The following is a 19079-nucleotide window of genomic DNA, read 5'->3' as shown; positions in this document are numbered from 1 at the left end:
CTTGGTATTTCTTCCATGAATTAAAAACCAGTATAGGACCAATGACACTTTTCTATTAACTTTAACTTCCATGAATCAGGACAGCAGAGGACATGGCAGAAAGACAACAGAGCACCTCTTCTACTGGGTGGGCTCACTCCCAAGTCCTCCTCTCTCCTGCAGCAGCCTTTCTTAATAAAAGCCAACTCCAAAGGACTTTCAGGAGTGACAGGGCTGGGACAGGTGAGTAGGAAAGGAAAACTGGGTTGTACACTGCTGCTGCTGCTGTTAAGTCACTTCAGTCATGTCTAACTCTGTGCGACCCCATAGACGGCAGCCCACCAGACTTCCTCGCCCCTGGGATTCTCCAGGCAAGAACACTGGAGTGGGTTGCCATTTCCTTCTCCAATGCATGAAAGTGAAAAGTCAAAGTGAAGTCGCTCAGTCGTGCCCAACTCTTAGCGACCCCATGGACTGCAGCCTACCACACTCCTCTGTCCATGGATTTTCCAGGCAAGAGTACTGGAGTGAGGTGCCTTTGCCTTCTCCATGGGTTGTACACAGGTAGAGTGAAATCATTTCAAGAACACACTGCCTGGGTATCATCTCACAACACAGAAGTGAAGCTAATGGTGATGCTGAGTGGACCAAGACACAGATCAAAAGTCAGATTGTCATATTAATTCAGTCTCCAAATTAAATGTTTCCTCAAACATTTTAGAATCTCAGATAGTCCTACGATTTTGGGAGATTTAAGATGGAAGAATACAAAACTGTTATGTTCTTAAGCTATATATGAAGTTTATAAGATAATTCATATTTTATGGCTTTGGAAGAAACACACACAAATTAGTGGAGTTATACTGACAAGGTGAAATCTTATGGACACAGAACTATGAGTAATCAAACACTGATTTGCCTACAGTACTCTCAGGGACAGGGCTGCATCAAGAGCTGTGGTTAATGTTTCCAAACACGGAAGTCCTCACCTTCTTCCTGACCTACAGTGAGACGAGAAATAATTAGGAGCCAACTTTTGCTCAGTGACTAACTGAAGCTGCTCCCTGAGTCTCTTTGAGGCATTAAGTTGAATGTTTATTCTTTCATGTTACAAGGCTATCATTCATTATATCATGGCTATAGTCTTCTAGGTATGTCTGTGGTGGAGAGTTTTAAAGAGTGGTTATTTAAATGTAATCTGTTGCTTACCCAGTTGTCTTGTGAGTATGTTATGGTTACTGGTTGTTCACATGTGTGTGTTACTCTCCTAGCCAGCAGTCCCCAGCACCCTCTCTGTACCTGCAATGCCACTCTCTAGGGAACGAGGATGAAAATAAGATGCTCCCTGAACTTAAACCTCTGGGTTCTGTGAGATATAGACTCAAAATTACAAAGGGTAGCACAGGTGCTATATCTTTTATGTTAATTGTGGCAAAACGCATGTAGAAACCTGTACACCGGTCAAGAAGCAACAGTTAGAACCAGACATGGAACAACAGACTGGTTCAAATTTGGGAAAGGAGTATGTCAAGGCTGTGTATTGTAACCCTGTTTTTTTTACTTACACGCAAAGTACTTAATGCAAAATACTGGATGGATGAAGTACAAGCTGGAATCAAGATTGCCGGAAGAAATATCAATAACCTCAGATATGCAGATGACACAACTCTTATGGCAGAAAGTGAAGAGGAACTAAAGAGCCTCTTGATGAAAGTGAAAGAAGAGAGTGAAAAGCTGTTAAAACTCAACATTCAAAAAACTAAGGTCATGGCATCCAATCCCCTCATTTCATAGCAAATAGATGAGGAAACAATGGAAACAGTGAGTGACTTTATTTTCTTGGACTCCAAAATCACTGCAGATAGTGACTACAGCCATGGAATTAAAAGACACTTGCTACTTGGAGGAAATTTATGACCAACCTAGGCAGCATATTAAAAAGCAGAGATATTACTTTGCTGACAAAGTTCCATATATTTAAAGCTATGGTTTTTCCAGTAGTCATGTATGGATGTGAGAGTTGGACCATAAAGAAAGCTGAGCACCAAAGAACTGATGCTTTTGAACTGTGGTGTTGGAGAAGACTGTCAAGAATCTTGAACTCCTTGGACTGCAAGGACATCAAACCAGTCAATCCTAAAGGAAATCAATACTGAATATTCATTAGAAGGACTAATGCTGAAGCTGAAGCTGAAGCTTCAGTACTTTGGCACCTGATGGGAAGGGCTGACTCATTAGAAAAGACCCTGATGTTGGGAAATATTGAAGGCAGGAGGAGAAGGGGATGACAGAGGATGAGATGGTTGGATGGCATCACGGACTCAATGGACATGAGTTCGAGCAAGCTCTGGAAGTGGTGATAGACAGGGAAGCCTGGTGTGCTGCAGTCCATGTGAGTTATAGAGAGTCAGACATGACTGAGTGACTGAACAACACCATCAACATGTAACATGAAATTTACTAATTTACCTATATTAAGTGATTATAGTGTCAAGTATATTCACATTGTTGTATAACCAAACCTCAGAACATATATTCCCTTGTAAAACTGAAATTCTGTACCTATTAAACAACAATAACCTATTCTCTTTCCTCCATCACTGGGGACCATCATTCTACTTTCTGTCTTTGATTTCTCCAGGAACCTCATAAAAAATGAATCATATGGTATTGGATCCGTTTGTGTCTGGTTTATTTCATATGTCATGATAACCTCAAGGTTCATCGATGGTCATTTTTTCTTTTTTTAAAGCTACATATCATTTAATGGTAAGGGTATACCGTATTTGTTTATCCATTCATCTGTGACTTTCATCATGGACACTTGGGTTGCTTCCAACTTTTGTCTACTGTGAACACAGGTCTACTATAAGCCCTATCTTGAATATATAAGATGCTATGGAAGCAGAGAGGGGCCTGAAGAAGCAGATGCGTTAGAGTTGACTTTCTCCATCCAGACAACAGAAGGGAAGTGTCTCTGAGGTGGAGTGGCAGTGTATGCACACCGGAAGCAGGCAGGACATGGTGCTTTGGGAGAATCTACACATGACCTGAGTATAGAGGGTGTGAGCATGTTAGGACTCAGTGCTGGACAGGTAGGTGGGGAAGAGCTTCCTACCACCTTGTGTGTTGTGGTTTATTTTCTTCTTTAAGATCCTGCCCTGGTCCTAGACGAGGGCTCCAAACTGAGTGTAAATAGGAACATCACCTGAAGACATGGACGCTGACAGGACCAGATCACAAACCTCTCGGCTGTCTCCCAAGTGCATCTTCCTCCGCTCCCTTCAATTAGCTTTCATCTACTCTGAGTGAATCTCTGGGCCATGTCTCCACCTGGGGGCTCTGGTTCCTCACCCCTGACTGAGTCATGATTCTGGGCTCCTCAGTTTTCACTACAAGCTCATCCCACGGCCCCTGCTGAAGTGGACTTAGGGCTTCACTAGGCTTCTAGCAACCGGAGAAGGTGATGGCACCCCACTCCAGTACTCTTGCCTGGAAAATCCCATGGACGGAGGATCCTGGTAGGCTGCAAGCATTGGAGAAGTAAATGGCAACCCACTCCAGTGTTCTTGCCTGGAGAATCCCAGGAACGGGGGAGACTGGTGGGCTGCTGTCTATGGGGTTGCACAGAGTCGGACACGACTGAAGTGACTTAGCAGCAGCAGCATGCTTCTAGCAACAGGTCAACTAGGCCAGTAAGGATCAGATCTGTGCTAAAGAAAGAAGTCTTTTGCTGTCTCGCATACAGGGTTATCGTTACCATCTTTCTAAATTCCATATATATACGCACTGGGATGACCCAGAGGGATGGTACGGGGAGGGATGTGGGATGGGGGTTCAGGATGGGGAACACGTGTACATCCATGGCAGATTCATGTTGATGTATGGCAAAATCAATACAATATTGTAAAGTAATTAGCCTCCAATTAAAATAAATATAAAAAAAAAGAAAGAAAGAAACAAGTAGTCTGTGGGAGGGAGGGCAGGGAGATGGCAGCTCAGTGTAGGTGAGTGGAGGACAAGTTTACGGCAAGGGCCAAGGGAGAGAGGAGGAGGCTGCAACCAGCGAGTAACATAGGAATAAGAGAATATTTCAGAAATACAAAGATGAAAAGATGGAAAGGAAGAAAGTGGAGAGATATTGGGAGAGTTCGTGACAGGGAGCTGGGCTCACTTTCCAAACTATGAATAATCAGGTGTCATGTATAGTGTCCTGGGTCAGGTTAAACTCCAGCTCCAGAGCCCAGGGCCAACAAACACCATGAGTGAGCTCATGACCCAGGGAAAGAAATGCTGGGATCCCCATCCCATGGTCAGTTTCCAAGAAGGATTCTCGCATAATGTTATTGATCTAATCTGCATCCAAGAGAATTCTCTGGACTCATAGACAAGGAAACCAACAGCGGATATAGCACTAAATCTTTAGTTCAATTTTAAAGAGGCAAATGGCTTAAACAAACCTTTTCACTTGAGAATATGTATGGTGTCAGGTCCTTCAATACCAGAGGCTCATCTAAGCTGTATCTGAAGTTCACACTGTAAAAGTCAATCACTCCTGTATGGGGCCAGGCTAGTGGTGGTCGAAACTTGTATTCCCAGAGCACTTCTTTCTCACACTCTGTATATTCAATCCCCCTTTCTACTGAAATCATCTGAAATACATAAGACATCACAGGAGTTAGGAAAGGAGGGTGTTGCTTATGGATGTTTAGAGACTATAAATGAAACCTTCTGCTTTTATATCTTTACATCAGCTTTTCCATGGTTCAGAAGATCTCAGGTCTTAGCATCCACGAAGGAGAGAAGTACGAGTTTTATGAGGCCTTTGACAATTTGCAAACTTGTTCATGGTCTTGTAACTTTGTCATTTACAGGTACTTCCTTCAATATTATATGAAAACTAAAAGAATTAGAGAAATGAATGCAAAGATTTTATTGATCCAGTTTTCACACCTGAATTAAAAAAAAATAAGGGAATTTTGTTTAAGAAAAGAATACTTATGGACACCAATCAGTAATGTGCAGCTACAGAAGGGCCATCTGCTATAGATGAGCAGAACTGGATGGTTATCAAACCTCATTTTAATAATTAGTCACTCTCTGCTTTATTAAAAGCAAGAAGTGGAAAGTTTTCATTTTCATTTGTTTTTCTCCCTTTGGGAGAAGGTGCAAATATTCAAAAGAGATTATAATTTACATATTGACTAAGGTCTCTTAAAGTGGCAAAACTCCACAACTCTGATAGTGCATTCTGAGCGGGAGCTTATCTGACCAGAAAGAAGAGATACCAGCAAATTCAGGTACATATTGACTAAGGTCTCTTAAAGTGGCAAAACTCCACAACTCTGATAGTGCATTCTGAGCGGGAGCTTATCTGACCAGAAAGAAGAGACACCAGCAAATTCAGGTGTTCAGCACACACAAGAACAGATGCTAAAATGGGAGTGGAGGAATCTACTAATTAAATAAACTAATCTCAAAATGCTGAATCCTTTATCTTAACCAACAATGAGGAATTATCTATTAAGAAGCAAAGATAAAAAAGCCACTAAGAAATTAACCTTTATTCTCTCCAGGATTTCAGAACATTTCTCCTGCAGAGATATTTATTATATTTGAAGACAGTTTGTGATGAATATAAAACCTGCCGACACAGTACACATAAGACTGAGAAAAACACATATATATTTTATTTTATATTAACTTTAAATAGATGGAAGAGGATGCAAAAAAAAGAAAGAAAGAAAGAGAGAAAACCCTGTTAATCATGATGTAAAAGCAAGAATTTTATGGTTCTACCTAAGAATTTCTTTTATTCCAGCTAATGGCCAGGAGATTTGAAAAGGCTAAGAACAATAAGGTAAACATCACCATATTCTCAGCTTCGATGCTTTGCCTGACACAACATTGGAACATCCCCATGAGTGTGAGCGTGAGGGCGAGAGAGAGCACCAGACCAATCTTGCCGGGGTTCAAAGCTAAACAAGGAAGAAGAAGAATCAAGTCAGAATGGTTCTTAAACCCTTGCTCAGCTCCTTCTGTAACTTTACAAAGAAGATTCCTTTATCATATTTCAATCATTCATATGTCATGATCGTATTATTCATACTTTTACTATGTGGATTGAGATCATAATACAGTGGGAAAAATGACTATGAAAGACTGTGAGATGTGTTTATTAATCCCATCAGGATTTACATATATGTGACAATATCATATAGGTGAGGAATCAAGTCATTATTCAGACTTCCATCATTATGTCTGCAAGAACCATTAGGTAATATAACTTTCTACATATCCAATGCAGCTGCAGTTGAAACCACAAAAAAAAAAAAAAGGCAATAGGTTTTAAGAGCAAGTGCTTTTAAATCTAAAATACTACTCTCATTGTTCCATATTAAAGATTCAATGCAGCTAGTATGGAATCATTAGGGACGGTGAATTCATGCCACACACACCAACAACAGCTCATCTGGTACCCACACAGTTGGACAATGTTCTTCGCTGCAGAAAATCTTTCTCAATCCAGTGTACCAGGCATCTACAACCAAGAGATTTGAATAGCCCTAAAGCTAAAACCTAACCTCTAAGCTGAAGGAAAAGCTTAATGGTAAACCTAGTTCTCTCCTCCCAACTACAGGATACTACCAAGAATGTTCAGCTTGCGACAGTTGTGTAGACTTCAACCATTCAACAAAAGATGAAACGATTAAAAGTCTCATATTAAGACACAAATGACTTCATATAGACCACACTGTGAAATCATATGCTGCAAACACTTTAATATAATTCATTATAACCAGTTTATGATATTAGATGAGGTGGCAATAATTTAATAACTGTAAACAAGACTATAAACTGTAAGCATACCACAAACCATTATTCACAACTGTACTTACTTTCTGCCAGAGTCAGGGCCCCAAAGGCAACAACAGTGACAAAGATGGCACAGATGACATCCAGATACACAGCGAGCCATCGGGACGTCATCAAAAGCAGGAACCAAGCCTCTGGATTTTTGAACCGTAATAAGCACAGTACATAAATAGAAAAACCATGTTAGCTGCTTCTAAAGAGGAAGAGCATTTTGCTCAGTTGAAATACAAAAGATTTTTATACAAGATAGAACAGCAAAGATACACACCTAAGGAGCCTAAAGATTCCAGAAAGCTACATTTTGACACAAGACAACATATAGGACACATAGGAACAAGTTCAAGGGCTTTGTGGGGAGCATGAACCAAAACATACAACCCATGGCTTATAAACAGAAACATGATTCTAATAAAGAAGATGGGAAATGGTCTCACTGCTGTGTTTCCTGCAGTGCTGCGCCTCACCGTGAAGATCATCCTCTCATAGGGTTGACTGTTCCCAGCTCTCAGACGCAAACAGCACAGCCCTGCTGTTTCCCACACATTCTGATCTTACTACGGAGCCCTGCACAGTGTTTATTCTCAGGAGCCAGTATCTAAATGACCATGAACTAACCAGATTGGCATGTGTCTTTTGAAATGCCATTTTACCTTCAAAACACAATAAAGATTGGAAAGATAGGCCAAATTTTTATAAACTTAGAGGAAATTCTGAAATTTCTACCTAGAAAAAAAAAATTCAGAGATAAAGAACACACATGAAGTCGGCAGCAAATCTGATGATCAGGAAATGATTTTCCTTAATCATGTCAGCCACCCTGCATGCTCTGACAAGAGAATTGGCAAACTACAGTTTTGGAGCCAAGAATAGCCACCATTGGGTTCTGAAAATAAGGTTTTATTGGAATGCAACCACAGCCATTTGCTGATGTATTATCTTTGCCTGTCTCCATAGTGAGTAGTTACAACTGAGACTATACAGTACACAAAGCCTACAATATTTTTATCCAGGTTTTTGCCAAAAGAAAGTTTGCTGACTCTGTCCTAAAGGGACAGAAAGCCATAGGGCACAGTGATGGAAGGACAATGCAAGGCAGTCAGGGGAGAAAGCAGGCATGTGAGAGGGGAAGAGGGGTGCACAGAGGGGATGCTGAGAGGAAGGGGTGGGGGACACAGGTGTGCAGAGAAGGACAATGGGGCACACAGAAAGAGGACCTGGCCAGCAAGACCACCTAAGGGGGAGGTCAGGCCTGAGAAGGCAGCACACCCCATCCTTTGAAATCACTTTCAGAAATGTACAGACCTGAGTGCAAGTCCTGGCATGCGTCGAACACTTCCTGAAACCTCTGTTCAGCTTTGTATGCCCGGATGGTCCAGAGTCCCTGGAGAGAAGATGCTAAGTGCGAAAACACTGGGCTCCGTGCTGGGGAAGCAGAGACAGACACACATCAGAGAAAGTCAGGGAGGCTGGATGCGAGGAAACCCACTGCCTCCTGGGCTTTATGGTCACATGTCCCACCAAAGGACACACGTGTGGCTTCTTGGTGGGCTGCCTGGGGGAGGAGGGACAACATCCCTTCTGGAGAGGGTCCTCCATGTGACCCTCAAACTCTTGCTCACGCCAACCTTTACTTTAAAAACCTAGAAATGAAAGATTCTCTTTGAACCTTTCTTTGACCAAATTCAAATCACAGCTAGAATTCTTTACTATTTCTTTTATCAAGGTCCTCCTCAAACACTCCTCTCTCCAAATTCTTCTGATATATTTCCAGGTGGAAATTGTTCATATTTTCAAAATATATTGAAGCACAGTTGATTCACAGTATTGTGTTGGTTTCAGGTATATAGTAGAGAAATTCAGTTATTTTTTTCTGATTATAGTCCATTATAGATTATTATAAGATACTGAAAAAATTCCCTGTGCTTTACAGTAAATCTTTGTTACTCACCTATTTCAAGTGGTATTGTGTATTAATCCCATTCTCCTAATATGTTCCTCCCTCTTAGTCCCCCAACTTTGGTAACCATAAGTTTGTTTCTATGTCTCTGAGCCATATTATCTTTTAGATTCTATGTATAAGTGATGTGATATCATATTTATTTTTCTGTGACTTACTTTACTAAGAATAATATTCTCTAGGCCCATACATATTGCTGCAAATGGTAGTATTACATGCTTTTTCATGGCTGAGTATTATTCACTAATTTTTGAGTCAGTAGCATTCCAAAATTTAATTCCTCATTAGAGTCCTCACCAAGATAAAGTTTGATGAGCAACCTGTGTGCTATGTCCTTCTTAGATGAGTAGCCTAAAGTCTGGGATAGAGTCAGTACATCCCCTACCCTGCACCAGACGCAGACCCAGGACAGGGTGAGACGAGTAAGGGGAGTGGACAGTCTGCCACCTTCCCCGTCCTGGGCCTCCCCCTGCACCTGTGCCAGGAGCCTCTGTGCGGGTCATGGAGCACCCGGCACTGCACCACCCTTGTACCCACAGGACCCGGCAGACAAGGAGAGTTTGAACAGTCTTGACTTCTGCTCTGGGAACCTGATGGATGTTTTCATAACTGCCCTGCTGGATACCTGTCCTGGTATTTGGAGGTCACTGTGACATGCGACATTCACATCACCATTTTAGATTCTGACAGTGGCCTCAGTGTCCATTTTCTTTTGAGTGACTTCATGTGGGTTTGGGATCTGGTGTCACATGACTGCCCATTCATTTCCTGCCATCTTCTCTAAAAGCACACTGACCATGAGCACCAGGGTCAGGCTCTTGCCTGTCAGAGAACAGCTGGGCTGCAGGCTGCCAGGCAGGGAGGACCCTTACATTTCTCATTCCCCACCGTGAATGAGGATGCAACTTGCTATTGCCAGGGGCACATAGTGAGCCTCTGACCTCTGTCTGGGATGAGCGGTAACGTGTTTTAACAGCAGAAAATACTGATATCACTTTGTTACCTGTGCGTCTCCTAGAGAAGCATGAGTGCTAAGTTGCTTGTTGTTTCCAACTCTTTGAGACCCTATGGACCATAGCCCTCCAGGCTTCTCTGTCCATAGGATTCTCCAGGCAAGAACACTGGAGTGGGTGGCCATTTCCTCCTTCAGGGGATCTTGCTGACCCAGGGATCCAACCCCTGTCTCTTATGAATCTGGCATTGGCAGGTGTGTTCTTTACCACTAGCACCACCTTGGAAACCCCTCCTAGATAAGACCTGTTAGTAAAACCTGGGTGTTTAGAGGAAGTTATGATCATTTATCTTACAGGAGGCTACAGAGACTTTATAAAATGATGAGGGAAAAGAATCAAGGGGGTAAACTCTAAACTGTTTTCAAGTCCTCTCTCCTTAGCCTAGCATCTGAATGGTTCAGTCAGTACCAATGTGCACACAGGCACTACAGGTGTGTGTGTGGGGGGTGGGGTGGGGAACAAACAGGCAAAGACACAGAACCCTCTTCTGTGCTTAGTGTCCCCAGTTCTATAAAGAAGGAAGGAACAGGTTTCCTCCCGTAAGATACTAGGGCTTAGAGAGGGTCAGAAGCTCTGGGCTGGGGGCCAGCTGACCATCCACTCAGCCCTGGGGCTTTTTCCACCTAGGATATCTGACCAGGAACCTTAACTGTTAGAGGCCTCACCTGTGGAACTGATACAGGGAAAACACCTTCTCTGAAAAGCTACATTTTCTAACATTTCCCCTTTGTACTTAATTCAGGCACAGAGCTTAAAGTGATTCAGTGATGTTTTTGATCATCCAGTTGGGTACCTGTGTTTTCATTCCAACATCCACACTACTCTTCATTTAACTAACTATTTATTTTACTTTCCTATAATTTTACACTTATAAAAGCAAAATGAACATAGACTGAGCTCCTGCTCCAAATTAGAAAGGCCTTTTCTTCACCCCAGCAGGTGTCCCAACTCAACCCCAGAATCCAGTCAGTCTGGAAGCAGGGTGCTCACAGGGATGATGCAGGTGAATTCTGGGGCCATCACCCTGTTAGAAGGATGCCACAAGTCCAGCTCCAGGGAGTATATAGAACTCACTAGAACCAGGCTCTCACTTCCAGAGTAAATGTTGTGATGTCAACACACACAGACAAGGCTTCTGAGAAAGAAGTAGATGTGGCTGTTCCCCCAGGGAGATCCTGGAGTGAACTCTCCAGCACGGCCTCCCTCACCTGCTTCTCTCTTCAGATCAAAGTGCAGCTGATTCTCTCCAGCAGGGATAGAGGGTGGGGTTGACTTTAGAAACCAGGTATCATCTCAGCCTTGAACACCAGAGAACCAAACACCCCATGACCTACCTCACCTCATGCCCAAGAGTTACAGCAGGTCAGAGGGAATCAGGACCTGTGAAAAGCCATCCTGTTTCTTTCAAATCTCATTTAGGGCTGAGCAGGATGCCAGAATGAATGAAATGGAGTGTCTGCAAAGAAAATTAACTAGTACAGGGGTAGAGGGGATGTCAAGGCTTTGATCTTACCTTGCTCAATGTAACAACACCCTTTTTCTCAAAAACACTGAGCTTGCTGTTCTGAAGAAGACTATGTAACATCCATGGCAGCAGTCTGCAGTCACAGACATGTGTAACCCTACAGTTCACATGCCTGACAGCTATGTTTTCCACAACCTTGAGGACACCTGGGGACACACCCCACCAGGACTGCAGATCTTCCCGGGCAAGGGACCCCATGTTGACAGCATGGCTGCAGGTTATCATTCAAGTCGTGTGAGACCTGCTAGTTGTGAATAAGTTTTTAATCCCTTCATGTTCATGGTTCTAGTGCCTTTAGTAGTGGCCACCAAGCACTTTACAAGCATCAGTTCAATAAATCCTCATGAGAACTCCAAAGACTGAAGGATTAAGAGAACTCTCTGCTCAGTATTAAGTATATTGACCCACATTAGTGATAAACCTGGGTGTTGAGAGTCAACCATGCCTTACTTCCAAGGCTGTGCTTAATCACAACATTTGTGTCTCAGAGAGAGAATAATCAGGATTAAGGATGTCCATGTGTGACGATGTACATTTTTTCCAGAAAAATTATTATATTATTGTATTATTAATAAAATATTATCGATTTATTAATATTATATATTATTATTATTTATGTTCAGAAAACCTCCAACCTCTGGGTGCAAAGAGCCCCAATATTGTACAAGGATGATGCCAAAGTCCTCAAACCCCCCAGAACAAACACAGAAAATCCTGTATTTCTTCTTGAAAAAAGACTGCTGACTGACTGAATTTCACGGGCAGCCTCAAACGATAAAACGTCTGAAGCTTTGTCTACACAGAGGACTGGATGGAGCTCATCACTCCCTCTTCTGCCTCCCCAGGTCGCATCAGCACAATGTCACTCACATCTGGGCTCTACTGCTATTCATCCATTCAAACATCTCACAAAAATGGACTTTATGAAACTTTAGCTGGTTCTCTTGATGACCGAATTTTTTTATATAGCTTTTATGAAACTGATGATCACTATCCTTTTCACAAATAATTAGAATAAATACTTCTTAAGTGTTTACTACAGAAACAAAACATGCAAATGTCACAATGAAAAAAGCTTCTGTGACTGGATGAATTGAGAAATTTTTCCATTAGTAGATACAAAGAACCATGGGACTCAATATGCTTCTCTACTTGGCTTGGTATCTAGAAGGTTAAGTTGGTATTAATTTGAAATAATTATTAATGGTTGAGGTCTCTGATACAAACCTTCCCTCCTCACTTTTCAGCTATAGTTCTTATAACTTTTTAAGAAATACATAGCAATTCGATTTTCCTTATTTTTTGTTTTATTACTGATGAAATATATATATTAATAATGAGATAAATTCAATTATTTCATAATCTGATTACCTATAGAATGATTAATCATAAAATGTGTTCTCCATTTTTTTTTTTTTTTGCCGCACCATACAGGATCTTAGTTACTCAATCAGGGATTGAAGCTGTGCCCCCTAAATTGAAGTGCAGACTCTTAACCATAAAACCACCAGGAAAGTCCCTGTTCTCCATTATTCTAAAACTAGAAAGTTGAATGGGGTAGTAGGCCAGATGCATACTGAACATATTCCCCCTCCTGTGTTCTCCTAGGGGATCATTTTCAGCACTATTTATATGAGTAGTTTAGAAAAACAGGGGATCACACTGTTGTATCACCCCAAATACTGGTGATGATAAAGAGCAAAGCTGAAAATAACAGGACTTATCTTTTCAATACATTTAACAACTGCAACTTACATAAACATGTGAAAGAATGTATTTTTCAAATATATCAGTTCTAACATATATTTCCTGATGTCTCCTATCCTTTTCCTAATTGTTTCCTTTCTTGTCATTTCTGGTAACTTAAGGAGAAGAAAAATTCTCTGTTTTCCTTCTGCTTAGTTCCAACATGATGAAATATTTTATTTTTAAAAAATGTATAGGCTTGATACTCTGTGTTAGGAAGTATGTCATGAACCAGAGAGAAACAGTCCCTGTCCTCATGGTGCTTATATTCCCTGTCCTAAGATTCAAACTGGAACTGACCCATCACCAGGTCCATTTGCCTTAAGGGACACATGGACTCAGTGGTAATACATTCAATTACCTAAAATTAACTTAGTGAGAAATTCAAGAAGAATGAATCTGCAGAATTTCAGGGGTGTGGTTAATTACAGCATAAATGAAAGCCAGCCTGTACTGCCCTCCCAACCTGAGAGCCTTGGTACTCACTTGTGGATTCCAGGCGTTTCACATCTCGTGATGTCTCTAAGGAATATCGCCGGAGAACAAAGAAAATGATGCCAAGGGGAATCACAGGTATAGCCACCCAAGGAATCATAGCCACCATCACAGCCACCACACCAATCACAAGTAGAAACATCTGAAATAACAAAAATACAGAGACCTCCATGTCAAGGATACTTTTCAAAGATAAACTTTAATGGTTTGTGTTGTTAGGATTGAACTCCTTTCCTTGAAAGACTTGTTGGAACAGCAAGGAATGCTTTTCTATCCAAAGAAATAAAATTATAGGTGGTCCTCATGATGTTTATTGTATGAGCCAAACACTCTGATAAGAACTTCCTAGTTATCTGCTCTTGTGATACACTCAGTAGCACTATGAGGGAGTCATTACTATCTTTAACAGAAGAGAATATACGAGGTTTAGAGAGTAGGAGCTGAATCCCAAACTATCAGGAGTCAGCAGGTGTTACTAGAGGGATGAGCGAGCAGGCATCAAGGATGAGGAATCCGGAAGCCTCAGCTATACATGCAGGGATAAAGAAGTGGTTAATTACAAATTCAGGGTCCAGAAATGTAGGAAAAAAATTAAAATATTGATCTTTGGAAGTGGAAATTCCTCTTTCTTGGTTTTCTATCCATAGTTAACATTTACTGAGTGCTGACTGTGTTCAGGGCTGAACATTTGATACTTCACATGCATTAACTTGTTTATCCTCACAAGAGCTCTACCTAGGAACAGTATTATCTCATTTTACAGATGGAGACACTGAGGCCCAGGGAGAGGAAAACCTGATAGACACTGCAAAGTATAAGTCACAAAGCCGGGAAGCCCATGTCATGAGACTTTATGACATATTTAAGCTTTCCCCTAACATACAGCCAACTTTCTATCATCGTGCTAAGTATATAAAATGTACATTTCAAAGGTTAGTGATTATAACAACAGCAGACACCATTTACCAGGCATTTACTATATGCAAGGCGCTGTGCTAAAAGTTCCATGAACATTCACTTAATTACCACATCATCTGTGAGATGATTTTATCTTGGAGAATAGTCTTCTACAAATCATTGGTTGATGCTGATGTAAGCATTCAAAACTTTATCAGGAAAAGTATGATACTGTGGTGGGCAGCTTCAGGCAATAAGAATACAGTCAATACTTAGCATCTGCTTGCTAAGAGAGAAGTGGGTTGGTGGAGACATGCAGAATCACAAGGCCTAGGCCAAGGCCTCTGGAGTTTATGATCTCAGATGGATACAAATCCATGGTGATTTGAACATGGTACTGAATGCTAGGGAAACACAGAGAGGAATACCTGAAAATTCTTAGACAATTCTGAGAAGACTTAGGACTGAAGTTTACAGGCTGGTTTAACAAATAGAAAGAGTAATCACAGTAGGTGGTAATCACAGTTGATGGAGATTTGGACTGAAAAGGAGTTGGGATTAAGTTAAGATGTTTGTCCAAATTAACACCAGTTGTTCTGTGTCCTCTCAGCACCACTATCACTTGCATCCCACATATGCCACCTCAGAGCCTCCCTACCTTGTCACCCAGGGCAGCTGGCCCCAGAATGTCATGTCTCTGAGGGATGGATTAGGGGGGTAATGTCTGTTATCACAGAGACTCAGGTTATCATTTCACAGCTTTTCCTGATCAGTTTTCTCAGAGGATCTTCACAACCATCTTCTGAATGAGAAAAGCAAAAGCTTTATTTTCATTTACAGATAATACATGAAGCTAGGAGGGTAAGTGGTTGTCCTAAGTTTTCCAGGGAAGGACTGCAGGTCATGGAGAAAGACAGGAGCAGTTTGTACTCAGAAAATCCTAGAGCCATAGCTGTAGGCAGGGGGAGCCTGAGAGGAGGAGGAGGAAATGTCCGGAACCATGACTTTGTGTCTAGGAGCCCTTGTGAGCCAAATAGCATGTTCTGGATGGAGATCCATGTGCCTTTCCTGTTTTTCCCGATCTCTGCCGTCGTATCAATATGAAACTCAGAGTGAAGAGGACAGAATTCTGAAGGAATAAATTCCAATCATAAGTGGAGAAAAATAGGGCTGTCTGACCTCTCTCCTATTAGACCTACAGATGAATGATTTCTTAAAGCCACTGCATTAACTGTGTATCCCACCATGCTGGACTCTCCATGCTCATGGGGAGGGGTCCTTCCAGCTCCTGCTATGTCTAGTCTTTAGTCACTTGGCTCCCCATTGTTGGTTATCAAAAAATCCTACTAAAATGTCAACCAGGGAAAAATACAAATTACAGTTTTTTAGCAGACCCGCATCATTTGGACAATATCCACCAGTTTCAATGATCTGGCTCTCCCCACGTGAGGGCCTTTTATGACTAACCTAGCTTGGCAGATAACCTGGAAAGCAGAGGTAAGATCAAAATGAAGGGCTCCACAGGGGCCTGTACCAATGTTTCTTCCTTAGGTACCCACTGAAGAACACCCAGGGCTGATCTCTTTTAGAATGGACCAGTTGGAACTCCTTGCAGTCCAAGGGACTCTCAAGAGTCTTCTCCAACACCACAGTTCAAAAGCACCAATTCTTCAGTGCTCAGCTTTCTTCACAGTCCAACTCTCACATCCATACATGACCACTGGAAAAACCATACCCTTGACTAGACAGACCTTTGTTGGCAAAGTAATGTCTCTGCTTTTCAACATGCTATCTAGGTTGGTCATAACTTTTCTTCCAAGGAGTAAGTATCTTTTAACTTCATGCCTGCAGTCACCATCTGCAGTGATTTTGGAGCCCCAAAAGATAAAGTCTGACACTGTTTCCACTGTTTCCCCATCTATTTCCCATGAAATGATGTGACCAGTGCCACGATCTTCGTTTTCTGAATGTTGAGCTTTTAGCTAACTTTTTCACTTTCCCTGGGTATTCTTTGGAAGGAATGATGCTAAAGCTGAAACTCCAGTATTTTGGCCACCTCATGCAAAGAGTTGACTCATTGGAAAAGACTCTGATGCTGGGAGGGATTGGGGGCAGGAGGGGAAGGGGACCACAGAGGATGAGATGGCTGGATGGCATCACCGACTCGATGGATGTGAGTTTGAGTGAACTCCAGGAGATGGTGATGGACAAGGAGGCCTGGCATGCTGCAATTCATGGGACTGCAAAGAGTCTGACATGACTGAGTGACTGAACTGAAATGAACTGAAGACCCATTACTGCTGGGAGCCAGCACGGGAGCTCCCACCCATGACAAGGTCATGTGGGAGAGCCCTGATGGGCAAGGCGAGTCAGGGCTCAAGGGCCCCCCTGGATCTGCCTGAGCAGCTACCCCAAAACCAGAATCTGTCTGTTTTATTATTTCACGACTTTCACCAACTCTTCTGACATTAACAGGGGCTATCCCTGACCACCTTTCTCTGAAAAAAATCAACTTAGAGCTCTAGTTAATAAGTCTCCTGGGCATAATAGGAGTGTTTCAATTCAAACCCCTCTGATGACTTTCTAGCTTACCTGACAGGTTTGTTTGGACTCTTGCAGCTACGCATGTGATTGTTCACAGCCTCCCAACCACGAGAGGCATGGGAAGCTTAAGATATTCTAACAATGCACAGCTTCTCAGAGAGTTAAAATGGTTAGAATAGAACTAGTAGAGGATTTCTTTGTTGAGCTAATGCTTGCTGCCAAGTTTCCATATCCCTTATGTACTGTGTCCCTGGGAGTGTATTGATTAATATAGTTGGTATATAGAAATGTAAGTAGTAGCTTTAATGTTTGTAACTTGGACCCTTGAGTTAATTCTTTTCTTGTTATAACCCACCACACTTTTTCCCTATAGGAATGCAACTTTATCTAATGCTTTCAGAGGGTGGCACCTGACTTTAGAATAATCACCTTTAGAGAAAATAAGTTTTCTGATTGACTAACCATTATTCAGAAGAAAGGGTCATAAAATGTTAACAGGCCTCCTGGCCAGAAGATGATGTAAATCACCTAAAGCCTTTGTATATGATAAGTTTGCAGAAAGAAAGCCTGGCTTTGATATAGTCAAGGACTGCTGACCTTGCATGACTCTACACCCCCTATTATCCTCTATGCACAATTTAAGGTATAAAAGCTACTTTGAAAAATAAAGTTGCGGACCTTGCTCAACAGGCTTGGTCTCCCCGTGTCGTTCTTGCTTCCTTTTCTCTTCTTTTCTTCTCTGTTCTTCCTTCAGGATGACTAATTTGGAGCGTGGGGGCCCTCTGAGACCACTTATTTGCCCAGGCTTCTAAGATCCACTTGAGAAGGTGCCTGAGGTGGGGCACCTTCTGCGATTTGAGAGGACATCTGTGGCCTCCGTGGTCAGTGCAAACCTGATGTCACAGGTTTTATTGGCTTTCTATGTAAACCAGTTAGTTCAAGCCTCTGTCTCTTTCTCCTTTTATCTATCCTTTCACCAACGCTGACCTCCAGAGGGAATCCCTGGATCCAACCGGGGCTGGACCCCGGTACATTACTAATGCTCTCAGAAGCTCCCTAGTTAGGTTAGGTCCTTCAGATTTCATGACCCTAAATTCTGAAGTAATTCAAAGAGGATGTCTCTAACAGGTTTATTTATACTTGTAGATAATACTTTAGCCACCCTCATTGTGGATTGGATATTATACATATATATACACATATATAATGTATGGGTTTACATTTATACATATGTAGATTTGTGAGTCTTTTATTATCAGCTATCTCAAACCCATTATAGAAGTTTGTAGAAGATGAAAATAACATCCAAGAAAAAAATCAACATCTACAGAAGGAAACAAAAGATTCTAGTATGCTTCCTTGAAGCCAATCTCATTTCTTTCTCAGACATTCCCAGGAATTTCAAAAAGTCCAACTCAAGATACACACACAATTCCCCTGATTGGATTTCAGGCCCATCTGATGGCCCACATCACCATGGACAGTGCTTCTGTACCTCTCTCACACAGGCACAGAGACAATGATGGGTATACAGAAAAATCCATACTGACCCAGAGTAAGTGACCCAAGTCCTGATGCCCCTCAAAATAAGGAAGATAATTATTTTAATATATTTTCCATTTGGAGCACACCATTTGGGAAATTCTATCCAAAGTCTATGAATCCACATAAATAAATAAAAAAAAAATTCTTAGATGAAATCTTCACTTGAGAGAAAATGGTGATTTTTCACAATTCAGAAAAATTCTTTAGTTTGTAGAGAACGACAGCCTACATCTGAAAGGGAAATTCCACTAGACCAGTATTGTGCTAAGACAGGGTTTAGGGCTAACCTTCTTGAATAAACAGGGAGAGTAAGACTCTATACCTCACTCTCAACCTTAGTAAAAACTGGGATATACCAACAACATGAAAGGATGGTGGTAGGATTTAAATGAGGTAATGCTAACTAGTGCTAACTAGCTAACTAGTTCATACACAACAAATAAAAACTCTAACTCCATCATTAACATCCTTTAGCATGTTACAGACGCCAGAAGCCAGGGGA

At 41.7% G+C, this 19079-nt stretch overlaps 1 protein-coding gene across 1 annotated transcript in view; it reads right to left on the bottom strand.

The window, feature by feature from the left end:
- Positions 1-19079, bottom strand: part of LOC133258055 (ATP-binding cassette sub-family C member 4-like) — a 169436-nt gene that overhangs the window by 49674 nt on the left and 100683 nt on the right. The window contains exons 21-25 of the mRNA XM_061434394.1: positions 13583-13733; positions 8158-8277; positions 6879-6989; positions 5851-5957; positions 4440-4631 (exon numbers count right to left, since the gene is read on the bottom strand). Coding sequence (XP_061290378.1) covers positions 4440-4631; positions 5851-5957; positions 6879-6989; positions 8158-8277; positions 13583-13733 — 681 coding nt within the window. The remainder of the gene's footprint in view (positions 1-4439; positions 4632-5850; positions 5958-6878; positions 6990-8157; positions 8278-13582; positions 13734-19079) is intronic.

The sequence above is a fragment of the Bos javanicus genome, chromosome 12, assembly GCF_032452875.1.
Source record: "Bos javanicus breed banteng chromosome 12, ARS-OSU_banteng_1.0, whole genome shotgun sequence".
In the NCBI taxonomy this organism is placed as follows: Eukaryota; Metazoa; Chordata; class Mammalia; order Artiodactyla; family Bovidae; genus Bos; species Bos javanicus.
Note: the sequence above shows the minus strand (reverse complement) of the source record. Positions and strands in the feature narration are given on the sequence as shown.